Source organism: Salarias fasciatus, chromosome 22 (genome assembly GCF_902148845.1).
Source record: "Salarias fasciatus chromosome 22, fSalaFa1.1, whole genome shotgun sequence".
Classification (NCBI taxonomy): domain Eukaryota; kingdom Metazoa; phylum Chordata; class Actinopteri; order Blenniiformes; family Blenniidae; genus Salarias; species Salarias fasciatus.
In genome coordinates, this window is record NC_043765.1 from 22,486,102 (window position 1) to 22,505,982 (window position 19,881).

The following is a 19,881-nucleotide window of genomic DNA, read 5'->3' on the forward strand; positions in this document are numbered from 1 at the left end:
AATATGTCGGTTATTCAGCGTTTTACCTCCCGTCATGTTTTCCCGTCTTCTGTGCACCTTTTCCCAGGTTATATTGACTCATCCGGTTTCTGTTTTCACTTTTTTTCAGGAGGATCAGAAGCCAATTACATATATTTTCCTTTTCAAAAAAGAAAAATATAAACCTTGTGTGAACTTAATTCGTTTGTACCAAGTACTAATGCTATTAATGTTATCAAAATACCCATAATTTAGCAAATCTAGTCACAATGAGATAGGTTTCAGTTGTGCATCGTAGGTCATTTTCAGATCGTCATGTGATTTTAAAAAAGAAGAGTCAAAGCCAACAGTAGGAATAAGCATATAACCTTTCTCTTCTGCGTTGCTGCCCTCAGAGCAACTATGACCACTAGAGGGCAGTATATATTGATGAAGAATTACGTGTTTATTATCAATTTGAATGGTGACTATTAAGGATCGACCAATTATTGGCCTTGCCGATAATATCGGCCGATATTGGGCATTTTTGTAATAATCGGCATTGGCCTTTTTTTCCACCAATAGCCGATAAAATAAATTTATTAAAAAACGTGCTCTTTGGATCATGTATACAGCCGTCTCTCTCTCTCTGCCTGAAGTTACTACTCTTGGTTGTGTAACAATGTCCCACCTACAACTAAATTTTGATGCCAAAATGTTCATTTTGAACAATGAATATCGGTTCGACATATCGGTTATCGGTTTCCGTAAGTACCAATAATCGGCATCGGCATTGGCCCTAAAAAAACGATATCGGTCGATCCTTAGTAACTATCAGCGTTCAGTCTACTCCAACTGCTTTTAAGAATCAAGGTTGCTGTAACCGCCTGTTGTTTCTGAAAATGTTTTCATAATAGTGAGTTTCATATTTAGGATCAACAAAACCAATGAGGTTAGGTCACTGAATAAACTGACTTTGACTAACTGACTTTACCAAGTATGGAAGCATTCATTATGATGCATTCTCCTGTAGATATCATATATTGGCAAAGAATGTCAATTATGATAAAAATGGAAAACTTTTGCTGCGCTTAGAGTGTCCATTTACATGACAACGGTGCTCAGAGCCACTGAAAACAGCTCACAAGGTGGAACTTTTTGGAAACGCTTCGACTACCCATGTAAACACATACTACACTACTAAATTTAAAAACACTGGTTGGCCCTGACAGTTGTTGAAACTTTGTACTATTTTGACGCCACATTTACACACACAAACACCTTTTTCATGCATATTTATGTCATTGTTGGAAAGATAAAATAAGATGAGCTCTGTTCTTTTTAACAGCTGCAGGGAAATCTGAACATTATACCTTTTCATACAAGTGGGATCTATTTGAGGTCTCTCGCGTTAAACTGTATTATTTTTAGCTAAGTGTAACTAATACACTGGCAGGAGAGTAGTTTCAGTGTAAGCACTGAATAAGTCTTGAATTAAAAGTGTGTTATCATGTTGTCAGGCTCCTCAGAGTGTGAAAACATGAAAATGACAGCGCCTTAAACAGCTTGACTGGGTGCGCTGAATTAAAGAGCTCTCGGAATATGCAATGAGTTGGTATTTATGTCTCTCAAAGTATGAAATGCACGTCTTCACCCCCAGGCGTCTGATGGCGGGCGAGCTCGCAGCGGTCTGGGCGTTTAGCCCCGAGTTAGGAGAGCGCGAGGCGGACAGCTGGATTATGGGGGTGCGAGCCGTTCGGAGTCATTTGCGCCCATTTTCTGCGCGGTTTGAAACTGGAAGGAACGCTGGCCGTTAATGAAGGCGTTCCGTGAAGTGTGAAATGTTCGGACTGACCTCCGAGTCGTCCTTTAAGACGGGAAGGCCTTCCTTCAAAACACAATCAGGCAAGGTGCACAAGGGAGAAGGGAGGGAACGGGCTGAGCCCGGCAGCGACTGCGCCGCTAATCTCTAAATCTAACGTCTTAAAAAAAAAAAAAAAAAAAAAAAAACTCCCGCTGCAGACACGGTGACGTAATCTCAATTTCCTCCCAGGAATTTAATTGCGGCTCCGCGCGATAAACATATTATCTGGAATTTTAATCACCCATATGTATTTATATGGATCTTGCTGAAGGTGCATTTTTTCCTCGACGTCGCTGTAAAAATAAACCGTCTCGGGGGCGACGCCGCTCTATTTAACGGAGGGGTCCTGCCACGGCTAAATGCAGAATATTGATTTTCCCTACGCGCCCGGGCAGCTATCACCCTCTCCGAAGCCCCGCAAGGTCAAAGGCTCTCCGCTTTAAGTCCCGGCGCTGCATTTCATCTGCACACAACGCGCCGCCGCGTTTCAGCGCGTCTGCCGCGCGTCGCCTGCGAGAACCGATGATTGTTGGCACATTTAGGGTGTCAAAAAATTGGACTGAATTGGCGACAGCTGTGTGGATGAAAGAAAAGAAAAAAAAAACAGAGAACAAGAAAGAAAAAAACGCATTATTCTGCCCCCTCCTCTCCCGCCTTTTGTGATCAGGGTGGTCGATGTTTTCTTTTGTGGAGGTGTCGGGGTGCGTGTCACCCAGGCTTCATCCATCTTTTGTGCTGTCTCGCTCTTTCTTCTGGGTCAGATCACACACACACACACACACACACACACACATGCGCAGGCGGATTGCTGCTGAAGTGTTGGCGGATGTGTGTACAGATGCTCGCTGGGGGTTGGTGCCGCTCCGCCTCGGGGATGTGCGAGGTATTTGTTTTAAGAGCGATGGCGGCGGAGGGCCGGCCGCGCGGCGGGCCGCAGGCCGGGCGGCAGACTCAAAGAGATTTGGGCGTCTGTTATCTGGCAGCTAACAGGACCCAGACAGCAGAAGCCTGCGCCTCCAGAGACGGCTGATTCACTTACTTCTTATTTGCTGTGTCCTGGATTCGGCTGGGATGTGACTCCAGGCTGACGTGGTGCGGCCCGGCCCGGCCCGGCCCGGCCCGGCCCGGGATTGATCAGATTTAGATTTTGTGCAGAGCGTGTTACGATATCATGTGGCCTGGCGTCTGTTTTTAGGCACTGCTTACTCCTCCAGGCGACGCGTCTAAAATTTGATCATTTGTTTTTAAAGGAAACGTCCCTGATTTCTGCAAGCAGCATCGTTTCAGTCAGGCCAAAATGTTATAGCGACAAGAAAATTTGGCAAAAAAAAAAAAGAAGTTATTTGAGTTAAAATTGATGTCTCTTGATAGTGACAACCCTATTGAGCACTGTGATGGACAAAACAGCATTTTTTAATCTTGAACCTCGAAGATATTGATTGCTGATCCCATCTGCCTTGAGGATAGTTCATATATGTGTGTGTGTGTGTGTGTGGATATGTGCATGTGTGGATGAGCAGCCTCCCTAACAACGTTTCCACGGCGCTCCCAGCCACCGATGTGAGCTTCCACTGCGTGGCAGGATTTCAGTAGCCGGAGGATAACAAGCTGAACAATTTACAGACTCTCTGTCATGGTATTACCCCCGATGGCTCCTGCTGGAAAGCAGGCCTGTCTTTTATGAACACGACTGGAAGGGGAAGAGGACGGCGGTTTTTTAAAGGGCTGCCGCTCTCAAACGGATTACGACGCTGCTTCAGACACCTTGATTAACTCCCAGCGCATTCCTGTACCCAGTGGTGTAGTCGGCATTGGGTACACCCTCTTCCAAAGCCCCCATCATGCACCACTCTGCAGTATCTGTGGGCCGGAGTCCTTATTTTCCGCGGTGACGAGGCAGATATTGCTAACCAGTAAATTAGACTGAAATTATGCGACGATGAGCAAATTCTATGGATGGATTTTCACTAAATGGAGTAGTGTTACATGCCGCTGTTTCTAAAAATGAGTGTGTCTGGGCTGCTTTCAAAGAATGCAGAAATAAAGAGTAAACCCACTACAAATAGATAAAAGCCACATTCAATGGAAGATTAATGCGAAGCCGATATATTGACTACTGTATGTCTGTTGAGTTAACTTTACTCCTGACACTTTTCTCAGGAAAGAAAAAAAAAACCTACTTCTTTATTTCCCTAGGAATCAGAATCACTTTCCTCTCTGGTAAAAAAAAAATAATCAGCACCCAATCATTCTGCGCTTGTTCAGACGATGTTGTGTTAGCAGTCGGCTGGTTAAACTGTCTAGTTTGGAGAGATTTTCTGTTACTTTCTTTGATGAATCAAGCAATCTGACATCTCTTTAACGTCTGAGCGTGCCTCTCTCCTCTCTAAAAAAAACCCATTCCCAGTCGATACTTAATTGAAAATTGTTCTGCAGCCCTGCTGAGACTAATAGTCAGCATTGTTCTGAAGTGCCCTGCAGACATCTCTTTCATAATAGCAGTCGATTGGCTGCTGTCATATCCGCCTCTCTTAATACATCCATCCATTTGCATTCCTGTTTTTTTTTTTTTTTTTTTTCTTCTTCTTCTTGCGAGCGGCCTCCTGACTGTGCCGGTGCATTACTGGGCGTCTTTGTGCATTACTGCCGCCAGTCAGTCAGTCAAACAGTGTGAGGCCGTGAGCGCGAGCGCCAAACGGCGAGCCTTCGTTTTTCTGCTCTGCTGGCTCAGAATCTGTGTGGATTTCAGGAATATCACCAAAAACACTGGAGGAGAATTGGTCTTTTACTGTTTTGACAAACCAGTGATTGGTTTCAAAGTCTTGGTGCAGACAGTCATAAACCACAAAACACACACACACACACACATATATAGCATACCAAGCAATTTTACGAACTTTGTCCGTCAAGCGACGGTAACAGTAAGCCTCTGTGGTTCAAAAAAGTAGTATTTACACTGGAGAACTCATTACTGTAAACATTTCATGTTTCTTCTCCTTCATTTTAGTTTGATTTTGAGGAAAACACATAAAAACAATGGCTTTTAAGAATACTGGATGTTTTATTACTTGGAATGAAAGCTGCTGTATTAATTGCGCAACGTTCTCTGGAGCATCAACATCAATTTAACAGCCCAACCAGTGCAGCTGCACTTTAAATTCCATATTGAAGCTGAAACCGTCACTTAGACTTAATATAACTTAGAAAACCAAATTTTAGACACGAGACTTGAGCTGAAAAGCTGTTTTTAGACATTCCATGACATTTACATCTGTTGGAAAACAGCTTACACCTGGCGGTGAGGGTTGTTCCACATGAGAAGCTACCACAGGATGACAGGTATGGGAGTATCGTGTTCAGAAGCTGCTGCAGAGGACTTCTTTTTTTTTTTTTTCTTTCTTTTCCTCCAGAGACATATCGAAAAGCCGCAGCTCTTCGCTACCGATCGAGTGCTAAAGTGGAGGAGGCTGGAGGCGCCTTTAATTCCACCGGCTGAGTGGATGTGACGTGTCTGTAGGGAGATGAGAGGGCCGGCAGCTGTGGACGGGCGCTCAGAGGGGTCACGGCGAGGGGGGAATCTCTCACGGCCCGGCCACCATCAAAGCATTATTTCATACTTGACACCTCAGAGACTTCCCCCCGCCGTCACCTCGCACCTTCGCTCGCACCTTGCTTTGGCAACATGGAGGAACACGTGTGCCCGAGGCCCGCCGGCAGCTGTGTGACAGAGCTTTAAAGGGCGGACGCCATCTCCGAGGAGCTCCGGCAAGTCTCAGATCGAGAACATGGAAAACGGCCTGGTATTGATTGGAATCAGCCCTTAAAAGGGTGTAAGGCTTTAGAAACAAGCAGGGGCAGCTTTACAGCCCGACATGAAAACTGCACAGTTTTCAGCACTTCTGCATTTGTCGCGGGAACAGACATTTTCAAAATGTGGGAATGCAAAACCTCTCTGAAATGAAAATGCAAAAACAATTTGCTTTCCTCTAAAACTTTGTTGGTTAAATATGGTCTTTGTTGTCTTTATTTAAAAGTGTGACACATGCAATCAGATGTTTATGAAATGTGTAAAATGTTCAGAGTTCTTAGCAAATAGGAACATTTTTTATGAGAAGAAAAAAGCGGTTGTGATTTTTTACTTTTTTGTTGTCGGCTTATTCCATAAAACACTCAATTAGAAAAAAGGCTTGAAGTATTTGGAATTTCCAAGTATTTAGATGGGTTAAGGTAGCTACATACTTAATTCTACAGAGAATTTTGTGAATTTCACCAAGATTAAAGTTCCGACCAGGTAGAAAAATGGGGAAAAGTTAAACAACAGTTAATAATTGAAAATCAAATAGGAAAAATTTGACGTTTATTTTCACTTGTGGACGTGTTAAAGAGACCGAATTAGTCTTTTTTAATTTGAAACGACACCTTCTTACAGTGTCAGTGTGGACTCGTCCGCCTCCGTTCAGCACATTGGGCGATTTTTTTTTTCCTGTTGTGACACCGAGGTGTTACAGACTAGCTACCAGCTACAACTTCCTGCTATAAATACGGTCATTATGGTGGTGAATTACTGTGTCCCCGAGCAAAGAAGTGGCTGTGAATGCAGAGGCAGAGCCCAGGACTCTATAACTTATTTTTACCATTGCTTGGAGCCGTGCTGGGTCAACATGGCCGCTTCGGGGGGTAAGAAAGGGAGGGATGGAATGTTACACACCACAACAGACAGACTCAGTCTTTTTATGTGGATTAAAATCTGTATGTTTAGCTCTACGTATTGCTACGCTCTAATGTTAACCTGTTAGCTTATAATATGAACAGGCGAGGTGCGTTGTTCATGCTAACGCTTCTGTGACGCTAACAATAATACTTGATTTGCTCTCAGATTCACTTTCTCAATTCTATGATTTACAATTAAGTAATCACAAGAAACGTGGTGTGGCTTAAAAATAAAAAGGTGAATTGAAATTTAAAAAAAAATCACAGAACTCTTTGATGCTTATTGCTCAATTTAGACACAGACTTTGATTTTTTTTTTTTTTCCCTCAGTTTAGCAGACTGTCAATTTCTTTTGGTGCTCAGAAACAGACGCAATGTGAAGATGTTACATTTAACATTTAACTTTACTGTTCATGATGCACTTCTCTCTAAAGGCTCATGCTGACATACTTACAAGGCAACAGTGTATTTACGAAGTTATAAAACATCGTTACAGCACAAGGCATTTCACGGTACATTACAAAACATCATCTTCCAATAAAATGTAAAGAACAGATTGACCGCCAACAAAGCCTTATTAAAATAAATGTCAGACGCAGAGGCAGTTCGCTCCACAGTTAAAAAGTGTTGAAACTCAAATCTTCTTCATCTTTTTTCCTCCTGGATTGCTGAAGAAACCTCTTCCTGAGGATCTGGGGGGGTCTGGGTGTTTCGTAGACAATTCAAGTAAAAAAGCATCATTTTTGAGTTTTGATTTCTGAAGTTTCCATTTTAAAAAAAAGTTGTGCTTTCTCCCCTTTTACACTGACACAGAGTAGAAGTACTAAACCCTTTTCAAAAAGCTGCACTTTTAGTGGCTCCAACACCATTGTTGTGTGAAGACACCCCAAAATGGAATGAAATTTTTGCACTTTCACTTAAAAAATGTCTTGTAAATGGGGTCTTAATCTACAATTACATTTGAGATTTATACACAAGAGGATATAGTAAGCTAAACTTTATCAGTGCATTTCTCATACGGGAAACTATAGCAACATATTACGGTAGGTCATTTAATTTAGCACAAACTCACTTTTGTTGTGTATGGCGATCGGAATATTAGTTCTTTTGACCTTTTCCTGTGTGGACTGGACTGGTGGACCAGACCGGTCATATCTCTCAAGCCGTGAGGTGACTACAGGTGATAGTCTGAGACGTGGTTTTCAAGGGTCACCAGCTGTCACTGGACCGTGGCTGAGTGAGTATATACCCCCCAGGATCCACAGCTCCTGATGTCAGTTTGGCCTTTGTATAGAAAAAAGTGAGGCATGAATTTCACAGTAATGTCATAATTTCATTAGTTCCTCTAATTTTTTATCAACACAGAGGTCTAGAATCTTTGTTCGGATACTTTGTTGAGACGTTCTCAGATGCGCTTGTCTTGTCACGGCCTCTCAATCAGGAAGTTCGTTAAAGATGGAGTACTTTTGTGCCGTTTTTTATTCTCAGTGTAGATTAGACATGTTTAGCTCCCTGCCTCTGAGGCGCCTGCGGTACCTCGACGCTGTTTTCAAGGTAGACAGCTTGTCAAGATGACTGACGGATGCTGTGTTGGGGAATAGACCTTCTGAGGGGGAAGGTGGGCGGGATTTAGGGAGCTTGAGACAAAAAAAAAACCTGCACAAGGATTTCAAGTGCGAGGTGACGTCTTCAGATTCCAGACATGTTGGAATCTGATGAATGCTCTGGTAGGACTCGTTTTCCTTGAGGGAGGATTTTATGTAGTTTTTCAAGAAGGAAAAGAGGTAAAGGAAACATAAATGGTGCGATCAAGAGACTTATTTGAAAAGTCACGTTTCCGCCGCCGGCCATTCAGTCCTTCTTTGTGACTCCTCGGCGGGGGGTCATCGGCAAAGATAGCTTCGCAATCAGCTACCAAACTGAGCAATCACCAGTGTATCCGTGAACGAGGCTTCCACTGGAGGTTTTGTAAGCTTCATTTCATTGGAAATGATGGTGTGGAGGGGGTATACTTCTTTCTTTTTCTTTTTCTTTTTTTTTTTTTTTTTTTTACCTCCCATCTATTTTCATTGTGATGTTGTCTGTGGAAATCACTGAGCCCGCTATAATCAGAGCTTTCTTTGTGGGGCATTTTTCATCGGCATTCTACCTTTCAACTCGGAATGGATGGGAGGATGGGAAAAAAAGGATTACATGAAGGAGGTATTTTTATGTGAGGATTCATGATCGGCGTGGAAGTACAGTGCACCGGAGAGAGAGGGAGAGAAAAAAAAGAGGCATCTCTCTGTAGTACCTCGCGGCGTCCCGGGTAGATTTCTTCAAATTTATCACAGAGGACTGGAAGAGTAATGACGACGTAGGAAAACAAAGTCCACTTGGGACGTGTACTACATCATTCAGATTTAACACCGCCATCTGTTTGGTGGTGCCCGGGAACGACAGCATCAGTGCTTAAGATGAAGCATTTACCGAGATGACAGATGCGTCAGAGGACCGGCGTCCTTACCTGAGGAGGAGCAGGCCGGGATTCAGACGTCTGATGAAAGAGACACACTTATCTAACATGTATCTTGTTTGCTCCGGATGGTCTGTGCCGGCGCTTTACGCTGATCCGGGTGGATCTGTTTTATTTTTTTTGTTTTTTTTTCTTTCCCCCCCGTTTTCCTTGCTGGTGAAGATCAGGGAGACACAAAGCAGCGGACGCCTGCTGCTAATGAATGTCAAATCAAAAGCTGACCTATTTAGAAAGTCAAAGCACCTTCGCACCTATGACAGGGTGAAATCTCCAGCGAGATCCACCCCAGGCGCCTCGGCTGGCGCTCGTGTCGGGGCTGCCAGCTGTGCACTTCTGACTCGTACGGATGATGATGGATGGGGAGTGGATGAGGATGTGACACGGAGGCAGGCGTGACAGCTCTCAGCTTAAAGTTTGGTTGTTTTTTTTTTTTTCCTCCTTTCCTTTCCCCTCCTCCTCCTTGTTTCTTTTACTCAACACCACCTGAGCAGGGATTTCACCTCAAGGGTCACCTTGTGTGAGGCAGCAGCTCTGTGAACATGTATCAGTCTCAATCTTATTGATAAATTACGGATCCCCAGACGTGACTTCTGAAATGAAACTGTAAACGGCAGCCACAAATTTGTATTTTGTGTCCTTCAATTACTATTCCGTGGCTACAACATACTATTTTGTGGCAATAAAATAGTATTTCATGGACATAAATTGCTATTTTGTGCCCTTATATTACTTTTTTTTGTGGCCACAAGTTATTATTTTGGATTTATGGTGTATATTATGCTGTTATCGAATTATCATCCAGCCCTATTATATACATAGACAAACAGAGTACACACATACACGAATGGTATTCATTTTGTTAGGGTTTTCTAATAAACATTTAGTGCTATAGTCTTAATTAGAGGAATGACATTATTTAAAAAAAACTCTAGTTATAGTCATCATATAAGTATAGTTATTTGTTCTATAATATCATGTGTAGAACTTGATTTGTTTTTGCCTCGCTTTAATATCTCCATCAGGATGACCTCTTAAAACATTTTTCTTGTTTAGTACCTCACAAAAAAACTGAAATAAAGCGTCGCTCCATGTCTGCAGTTGTAAAACATCATTTTTCTCCAGCAGATTACGAGCAGAGCAGCTGCTCTTCTGCTCAAACCGCGTCGTCATAAACTTGTTTTCCGTAGTGCCCTTGACAAGCGGAGCTTCCACTACAGCAGTGAGCACACTCGACTGTATGCGCTCATTAAAAGAAGCGGCCGGATCAGGAGTGTACACTCCTCGTGTTTAGATACTGACAAACTTTCCAGGGATCTCTGACCTTCAGGAGGCGACTCAGGACTCAGGTCTTCTGTAATTGAGAGGAGAAAGTAACTATGGGGAGAAGCTGTGTAGCAATATTGACGAAATGTCACCTCAGAAATTAGAGGCGCCGACCAGTTTGTGTTTGGACTCTTCTCCCCTGTGCACAAAGCCGGTCTGCCCTGGCAGCCGTCAGCACAGCGGGCTGCTATTATCGCTGCTTTCCGCCATTAGCAACGGAGAAACCTCAGGATTTGAGCGTTACCTTTTTTCCTTCCTTCATTACTCCCTTTCAAAGGAGTCTGGGCTTTTTGCTTTTGTACGTGCACAGTAGAAATAAATCAGGGGGGAAATGACAGCATTGTGCCCGAGCCCTCTGAAATAACTCTTGGCATAGTTGGGTGGTTTCCTACTTTGTGCCAGCGTGTGGCGAACGGGGAAAGACCCCAAATTGTCCCAAAACCTCACGTGTTCTCACAATATGTCCGCGGGCACCTGCGAATCCCGGCAAATTGATTTCCTGTCATTCATAAAATTGATGTTTCTTTTCGACGGCGCCCGCTCTCCGAGACGTTTTTAGCATGGTGTGAAATCTAATTATTTAGTGTCCTGTCAGGGCTTGTCTCGGGGTGCGCCACACGACAAGTGAAAACACGCATCCCCTGGCCACGTTTTCCCCTCGCTCCGCCTTGACGGGGGCGATATTCCGCCGTCTTGACATCAGGAAGCCTCGGCAGATGGCCTCGCTTCTTAAAGGGCTACATTAGTTCTGTTTGCTCCTGCCAGGCTCAGCATTGTCTGGAGTTGAAATATGAAGTGTGTAAAATTTATGCTAAGCCCAGACTCGAGGCGTGAACCTCTTTAGGGAGCCGTCTCATGTCTCATTGAGCCACCGTAGTGCTCTTAAAGCCATCAGCCCCCTTCCATCCTCAGTTGGTGATGTTGTTCATCCTCCCTTAGAAAACCGGAAAGGAAGTAATAGAATAGACGTTCAGAGAGAGAACCCTTCCCAGTGCTGCTTTTGCTGCCTCCTTAACATCAGGAGCTTTTCATCCATCCACGCAGACTTTGGAGTTTTCTGCAATAAATGAATTAAATGCTGACTCGCCAATTTATAAACCGTAAAGAAATAAATCAAGAGGACTTCACAACCCTTTGGCTTCCCCACGGGGGTCGGACCCGCCTGGCTGGGAATGTAGAGGTTAGAGAAGCGGACGCCAGATCTGACTTCACATTAAAATCCTACAGCTGAAAGATCACCACCGCAGGTCCCCGAACGAGACCCTTGAACCCCCGAGAAATCTCTCCGAGAAATGAGATGGGTCGAATCCCCAAGAGGGATCAGTCACTCACTCTCACTCAAACTCTTCATCCCATCAGGGACGTAAGGCCCCAATAATACTTCTTCACTCAACCCTGTCTGATGTTTGACTTGCGCTTCACCCCTCGATAGATCCATCCGTTCCAGGTCTTCCATCACAGTCCTTCTCCAGGTGGTTTCTGGCTTCTTTCTCTCCTTCCAGTTGGATTCATCCTCATGGCAGCTTGTTGGACCAGTAGATATCGCAGATCGTACCAAAGCAGCTGTTCTGAAGAGGGATCAATAAAGTGTACAAAATAAGAACATATCGACAAAACGTCTTTAACCCTTGGATCACTGTCATGTAAGGGTGAATTGATTAAATGTTGATAATCGTGGGTCAAGGCAATGGCAGTCAAGGTACCGTACTGTCTAGACAAGAAGCCACACTCGAGTGTAACTCGCACTTGTCCAAAAAATGCATCGTCAAGAGATAAAAAAGGGTTTCAGTCGCATTTATTTTTTTAAGCTCAGATGAAACTGCATGATTGTTAAAATCCTGGACCAGTTGCTGCTGTTCTAGAATTTGCTCCTCAGTTCCTGCCGCCATGCTTTTCACCGATGATTCTTTGTTTACTTCATCACAATAATATCTTGTCTTCTTGTCTAAAGTCCTTCACAAGTTTCTCAGACACCCTGCACATTTTACTATCATTAGTTTAAAAATTTGTTTAAAAAGCTGGAGAAAAGACACACCATTCCAGGCACCAAAAAGGTGAAAAAATAAAACTTATCCAGTATACTTGGGAATACTATTAAAGTAACTCCAGATGTTTTATAAAGATTCTTCCCATTTGTTTCTCCATTTAAGTTGGTCAATCACACTTTTTTCCTCATAAATACCTGAAAACAAGCAACTCTTGAGACAAATCAGTGTTGATGTGTTGAGTTTGGTCACTTAAGGCTGCACGCAAAGCCGCTCCACTACAGTAACGGAGGTGAAAAAATAACTCTTTGCGTCCCTGCGGGCGTGTCATGGCCGTCACCTCTTTGCCCTCGGCACCGGGCCGGCGCCGATGCGGCGCGTTGGGCTCTCCTATTCTTTTGGGCGGCTGCTCTCAGCCCCTCTAATCTGCAGAGCGGCGGGCGGCTGACAGGCGGAGTGACAGGCGGGCGGCGGAGGACCCAGCTGTGATGGCTGGTGTCGGCTCAGTGGCAGCCTTATGATGAATTGCCCTTCTTGAATGATAGCGCCGTTACCGAATGATACCGACGCAGGATTGTTCTGTCAGCATCTCACCGGCGACTGCAAATAAATAAATAAATAAATAAATAAACAAGGGAGAAATGAAGCAACTCGCCATCCTCCCCCCATCTTTTTATTTTTCATTAAACTTGCCACCTCTCATAGATCTCCATATGCAGCCGTATGGAACTGGAAGTTTGAGCAGAAATGCGGCGGCGGGAAAATTGCCTCGCGGAATCGTCAATGTGGCCGTACTTTTGACTGATTGAACGCTGCCTCCTGCTTTTTTTTTTTTTTTTCTTCCTTCTCTTCTCTTCCCTGCTTTCATTTCCAACAGAGCAACTTCTATCCGCGGAAAAAGAAACACCGCGTGTGATTAGATATGATTGCAGTGTGATGAATGTGACTTTGATGTCTTACAATAAGAGTGAAAATAATATTAAACTCAATTTGCTGGCTGATAATTGCCAGTTTGTTTTGATGCAGAAGAGCCGTGTGCCCGGTTTGATTTTTCACCCAGATGTTCTGTCTGTTCGCAGCTCAGACGACTACTACGAATACGGACACAGCGGGGAGTCGTACGACTCGTACGGTGAGTCACCGACCTCCTCTTCCTCTGTTTACTGTGATGCTTTCCACAGTTTATCATCCATCTCTTCAACTAATCTGGACGATTCGATGAGAACAACAGCACTCCGCTTCCAGATTGAATAATACACATTTGGGTTATGAGTGTTTTTTTTTCACTGAATTAAAACAGGAAGTTACAGATGGAATATAATACAGGTACAAGGACTCATATCAGAATATGCTGTGGTGTGATGTTTGATTAAAAAAGATAGATAACGAGAGCCTTGTGGGATTCTTGTGAGATGTTTCAATCTCGCATGAGATCACACAGCGATGTAGCAGATGATGGTGCTAATTGAGAGGAAGCCATTTTTTTCCCCCTATTTTTATACAAACTGAGGCCTAAACTGAGCGTGTGAGTCCTTGGAGTTACTGCAAATCACAAAACAGCTTTTTGTAAACCGTTTCCAAGATGGAAGTTTTTTAAATCACTCCATCTCCGGCTCCATGGAAACGCTCGAAAACATAACTTTCCTGAAACGCTGCCATTGCGCATGCGCTCCACGACTGTAGAAGACAGTTCTTCTTTTACTTGTGCACAAAGATGGACAATATTAAGCTTAAATTTACCTCCAGAGTGTCATGATTCTCCAGGAAATGGTAGTTTTACAGCTGCGAGTCACCCGGAATATCAGTCCAACTGGACTTGGTCGTATGTCTTCAGGTGACACTTCGCCCCTGAATGTCAGTGTGATGGAGTCCAGTATATGTTAGTTATTATTTGACTAGCTCCCTGATGGGTTTCAGATGAAAAGTTATTGTTGTTAGCAGCTACTGAGATCCCCGAGTCAGGAAGCTGTGACCTTTAAGACCAAGAGAGTCACTGATCAATCCAGTGTCACTTCCTGGAACCTGTTTAGGCCGAACAAAAGAGACAAACCCGCTCGCCAGCTTCCAGGCAATCTCATGTCTGTCATCTCATCCAAGAATGTTTTCATGAAATTAAAGAAAAGTTTTGTCCAAGCACAGCCACGTTGATTCAGATTCAATTTTTATGTCTTTTAGTGTCACTTTTGAGACTGATCTCTGTGAAAGTTTACTTTTTAGAGGAACAACATGGAAAAGAATTTTAGATTTTCCATGTAGCGCTCAATTGTGGCAAGTGTCATGGTGTTAGGCAGGGCTTATGCTGAATTTATTTAACACTTTATTTGAGCTTTATAACTCTCAGTATAAGAAGGCACCCAAAGACTTCATACCTCCGTTGCTTCTTCACTATTGTACATTTGTACACTGACTTCTGGATCACAGTATGGATGTATAGGTCTCTCTGAAAGGCGACTCTCTTCTGCAGCGGTAGCATTTTTCCAGATGATTCAAATCTCACCCAAAGTTGAACCAGGTCTTCTTTTTCATGCTATCTGTTATTCTGCCAAATTTTGATCAAAATACACCATCAGATATTTCCTTCAGAATATTTATAAAACTCCATTGTGTATTCTGGTATACAATAATCCTACAAGTAGAGGACGACTAAATTTTGGTCAAAAGCTTATCGGAATGCATGTTAACACTATCAACTATGCATTTTGATTTAAAAAAATAAAAGCGACAAAACCATGAAATCCTAATGGCTTGATGGGACAGTTTGTATGTCTACAGGACTTCTGGGGCTTTGCCAGCTGCAGTACTCCACCCCTGTTAGGGTTCAGATCTGTAAAAGTTCTATTATTGATCATCATCTTCGCTTCTCAGACATGGAGATGTTTCTCACTTCCCTTAGTTCATCGTTTGATAACACGTCCAAACTTTCATTGCTGCGCTGTACAGTCTGGCTCGGCATCAGCTCACCGGGTGTGTGAAAATATCTGTCGGGTGGAGACAAAAGCAACGCTGCTAAAGATAATGTTGAACGGCGGCAGCTCTTGACGAGCTACAGTAAGAAGTGGGCCAAGGTCGTGTCTGCTGCAGAGCGCCTTCCGACACAGACACCCAGCGCTCTGCCGCACAGATGAAGGTTGATGCATCTTCTTCTGCTCGGCCTCGGAGTGAACCGGAAAACACGCGATGACGAGGTTGGCTGCGTAATTCGCTCAAGTCTCTCACGATGTTGGTGCGACCACGGAGCGCATTTGACTCAAGCCCTCAAATTGGATTACAGAGATGTGCTATTATTTGAAAGTAAATGCCTTTCTTGTTTTTTTTTTTTTTTTTTTTTTTGTTTTTTTTACAGTTTTGAGGACTGACTGCTGCAACATGCCATAATTAGCTCCTTCTTGATTACTGTGAAACATCATTTCCAAGTGTTATACAGAGTTATGTTACGGGTTTTGTCACAAAGCAGGATAACAGACAGTGACTACTGGGATTTGGTTTATATATACTTTCTATGTTTTTGTATATATGCATGCAATAAGCTAAACTGCACAAAAGACGATTGTATCCTTTGCGTCATAAACTTTATCAATGACCTTTGTCTTTTCAGAAGCAAGTCAAAGCTATCAGAAACAAAGGAAAACTTTCCCCAACTTTCCCCAAACCACACGAGCGGAGGAGCCTCGTTAGAGAGCTGCCTCCCTCCACGTGAAGTTTAAGAAAAAAAAAAAAGAGAAAAGAGAGAGCGGCGTGGGTCACACAGCAAAGAGGGCGACGGTTCAAAGGAAACAGATAAACAGCGCTGATGTGCCTCCTTGTTCTCAAAACACAAGGTTACCTTGGTGTGCTTCTTCAAAGTGACTGTCAGTGGAAGGGTGACAGGTTTAATTAAGGGGTATTGGCTGTGGGGCTGCCAGCAGAGAGCGAGACGGGGGGGAAAGAAACAAGCCTTTGTGAGCCTCGACTCCAGGGAAGTCTCAGCGCTGGCTGCAGATCAGACAAAGGGTGCCATCGATACTGGCACTCTCACATTGACAGTGCCGGCCGGTTCAGCGGGCCTGATTTGGGCTAATGGTAATTGTGACCTTTTTTTTGCCGGGAGCCACTAAACGGGTGCTTTTCAAGTAGCTGTTTGATCCTCTCATTCAATTATCGGAGATGAATCCTTCCAGGTGAAAGTCAAGCTCCTTGGTTGTGTTCCCGGCTTGAAACAACGCCTTCCTTCATCTTACCCTCTCCGCTGCTTTGTTGTCAGTAAACTCTCTGCCGCATCCATGGACTATTTGCCGCGTTTACAAAGATTGCCTTGAGTGAATGTTTTATGTAAGTTCAAGGCCCTGTTTAATCACTCCTTCTTTTCCCTGTGTCTCTCCTCTCTTCTCCCCTAATCAGGTCAGGAAGAGTGGGCAAACAACCGCGGCAAGGCTCCGTCGGCAAGAACGACCAAGGGAGTGTACAGAGATCAGCCATACTCCAGATATTGAACTGTTTATACAACCCCCCGCACCTGAGTCCCCATGGCTGTTTCAACCCAAGTAATGGATTTTTTATGGACGCTCCCACCTTTTTAGAATTGAAAATCTAAAAGCGCAAAAAATAACCCCAAATGAAACGATGATAGCGAGACACAGTGAAAGACTCAAAACTGTTTTTCAATATCCCCTGAATACTAAATGAAACCTCAGCTGTGAAGACTTGTGGACTTCAAAATGCTAAAATTGTCATCTTCCCACTGATGTACATACGTAAACAGACAACTGGAGACTTGCAGCTCTGACTCCTGGCATAGAACATTTTTTTTTTCTGCTTGAATATGGTTGAAGGCGTCACGTTCGAGATTAAAGCTACTGTTACAGCAGCGGGAGCAGCTGGCTACTCAAGCTTCACCGGCTAACAGAAAGTTAGCTTTAGTTCCCAACTATTCAGGACCCTTTCATAAAACATAACCACATAAGATAACACAACAAGCTAAAACCAAACAGCTCTATTAGCATAACTAATCACAGGTGAACGCGGAGGTAACTATGCTAACCAGCAAGAAATACAACCTACATGTTGAAATACCTTTTAACTCAGATGAAATAATACATTTATTTAAAGATAGCAACTACAATGTACATATCAATATTTTAACATCAGAATTATTCCAGAAAACAGGCCTAAGTGTTAGTGGAAGTATCAATATTTTGGTATTGTTTTGCACTTCACTGACAGTCAGTCTGTCTTTCTTTATTAGCCAAGGTCAGTGTTAGCATTGGTGTGCTAGCTGGGAAATTAACAAAAGATATCAGTTACTTGAATGAAAAAACAGACATCGATGAAGAATAGTAATATTGATATTCGGTTATCAATCTGCACATCGCCAACTTTATCATCCTTCACAGGCTAATAGCAGTGTTAGCTTTAGGGCTGAATCTGTTTAGCTTGTTTGTCTTGAAGTTATAAATGTGACTCGACTACCTATTACCCTCTCTGCTGAAGCTGAATAGGTACTTGCGGCACACCTTGAAAACTTGATAAACACTGGTTAAGTCGATTATTAAAAAAGCTACTATTTCCAGAACTACAGTTTGTCCTCTTCGTATCTCTAGAAAAGCTGTGAAAATCTTCTCTGGCAATTGGAATCTGAAGCAGTGCCGTGTGGCCAAATGAAGCCAGATTGATCATTTCTGCGTTGCAGATGTTTCTCTGAGGCCCTGTTTACACAACAGTTTCAAGAGAAATTTCAAACTCCCCTTTAAATCTGGCAACTTTTTGAAAACAACTTCAAAAATCCTTTGACAATATCTCCATGTAAATGGGTGGAAAGCGCAACTTCTGAAAAACACTTGGAGTCTGTCTTCATGAAGATGGATGAAAATGAAAATGCCACAATGAAGCGTTTTCATTTCAAACGTTGTGTGAACACGGCCTTAATCAATCTGAGGAAAATCATATAACATGTTGAAAATGCCATCAGCACCTTATGGTCAAAAATGGGTTTAATTTGCAGGTTTTTCTCGAGAAATGTGTATGCTGCAAAGTAAGGCAATTGTAGCATGTTAGGGTCAACAAGTCTCTATAACTGAAAGAAAAAGGCTGAAAGCGAACTCCCACTGGCCAAAAGGCGTGAAGCAATTTAGGTAATCTATCCTTTCCTGGAGGAGAAATCGACTGGGCGCTGAGATTAAGAAAGCCTCCATACTACATTAAGTTTCTCTCTCAGCTCTGTGATTGTGAAGGATGACATTGTATCAAGCTCTTTTACTTGGTAATGATTAGCGAGGCCGCTATAAGCTGTTGGGATACAATGCTTCTGCCACAGCTGCCAGCGCAACTTAATTTATCGCCCCCTCTCTCTTCTTTAGACCTTGAAACGGCGTGGTTGATCACTTTTCAAAACCAATTGTAGTAGCTTAGTCCCTAGAAAAGTGCAGTAACTGTAGATAAGTTTTTTTCCTGGGGGGGGGGGGGGGGGGGGGGGGGGGGGGGGGATGTTAACCGGTGAAATTGTGTCCCTTGTAAATGCAGCATTTCCAAAAAAAAAAGAAAAAACTGAAAAAAGAGATGAGTCCTCCCTGTATACATATTGTATTGCTGTTTTCCTCCTCTTTCTTTTTTGTAAGATAATAGTTCCTTAGTGTTAAAGGGCTTATAAAAGCATGGTGTGTGCAACTGTGAATGTTGTCAGCTGTTTTATTCCGAAAAGCCTGTGTAGCTGTGTTCATTGATTATGCCCGTCCCTCCACCCCCCGTTTCCCCCTCTCCACCCTAAAAACATCCATTTAAATCCACCTATAAATAGAACTGCAAACCAGTCTGGGAGCTTTTTAACATTTGTGACTGGTTTTTTTTTTTGTTTTGTTTGTTTGTTTTCCAGTAATTTTGATGTCTTTTTTTTTTTAATTAGAAACACAAAACAAAAAAAATTCTTACTTTGTAGGCAAAATTTTTGAGACACTGAGTCACCTGATACTGAATCACCTCCATCTCCAAGGTTTTGTTCATCTCTGATTGATATTTTCGAGCTTATGTAAGCCCTTTAATAATTTTCTCTTCTTTGTTGATGCTGAATAAACATTTTGAAAGAAAAAAATATAAAAACACAAAACACGTGTCCTGAAGAGAATACTTCCGTGGATTGTTAAAAAAAAAAAAAAAACCTCATAATTTAAACTAACAAGATGAAAATAAACTTCTTGGGATGTGTTAGCGTGAGTTAAACATCGTCTTAAAGCGACAGACGGTCTAAATTTTTTATTTTTACTTAAAATCCGACAGAGGGAAAGAGAGACGGCGCCGTTTGTGACCTTGCCTTTGACCTCGGTGAATCTGATAAGTGCATTTTTTTCCCATTTGTGCTTCGAGGCGGCGCATTTCATGTGTGTGGGAGGGGAAATCTCCCCCACTCCCAGATTCGAGGGGATTTGGCGATAAGGCCGTCGGCGCTCTCGAAACTCTTTCCGCCTTGTTTGCTCACGTAATTCGATGTGAGGCGGGTGCCGATCGCGTAAACACGCATTAACTCTCCCGAGTTGTTTACTCCTTGACCCTCCTTTCAG

At 43.1% G+C, this 19,881-nt stretch overlaps 1 protein-coding gene across 1 annotated transcript in view; it reads left to right on the plus strand.

Moving 5' to 3' along the window:
* The window catches only part of khdrbs3 (KH domain containing, RNA binding, signal transduction associated 3), a 121,544-nt gene extending 104,607 nt beyond the window's left edge, over positions 1–16,937 (plus strand). Inside the window, exons 8-9 of the mRNA XM_030120962.1 lie at positions 13,435–13,487; positions 16,733–16,937. Coding sequence (XP_029976822.1) covers positions 13,435–13,487; positions 16,733–16,824 — 145 coding nt within the window. The 3' untranslated portion in view covers positions 16,825–16,937. The remainder of the gene's footprint in view (positions 1–13,434; positions 13,488–16,732) is intronic.
* Positions 16,938–19,881: the final 2,944 nt, after the last annotated feature.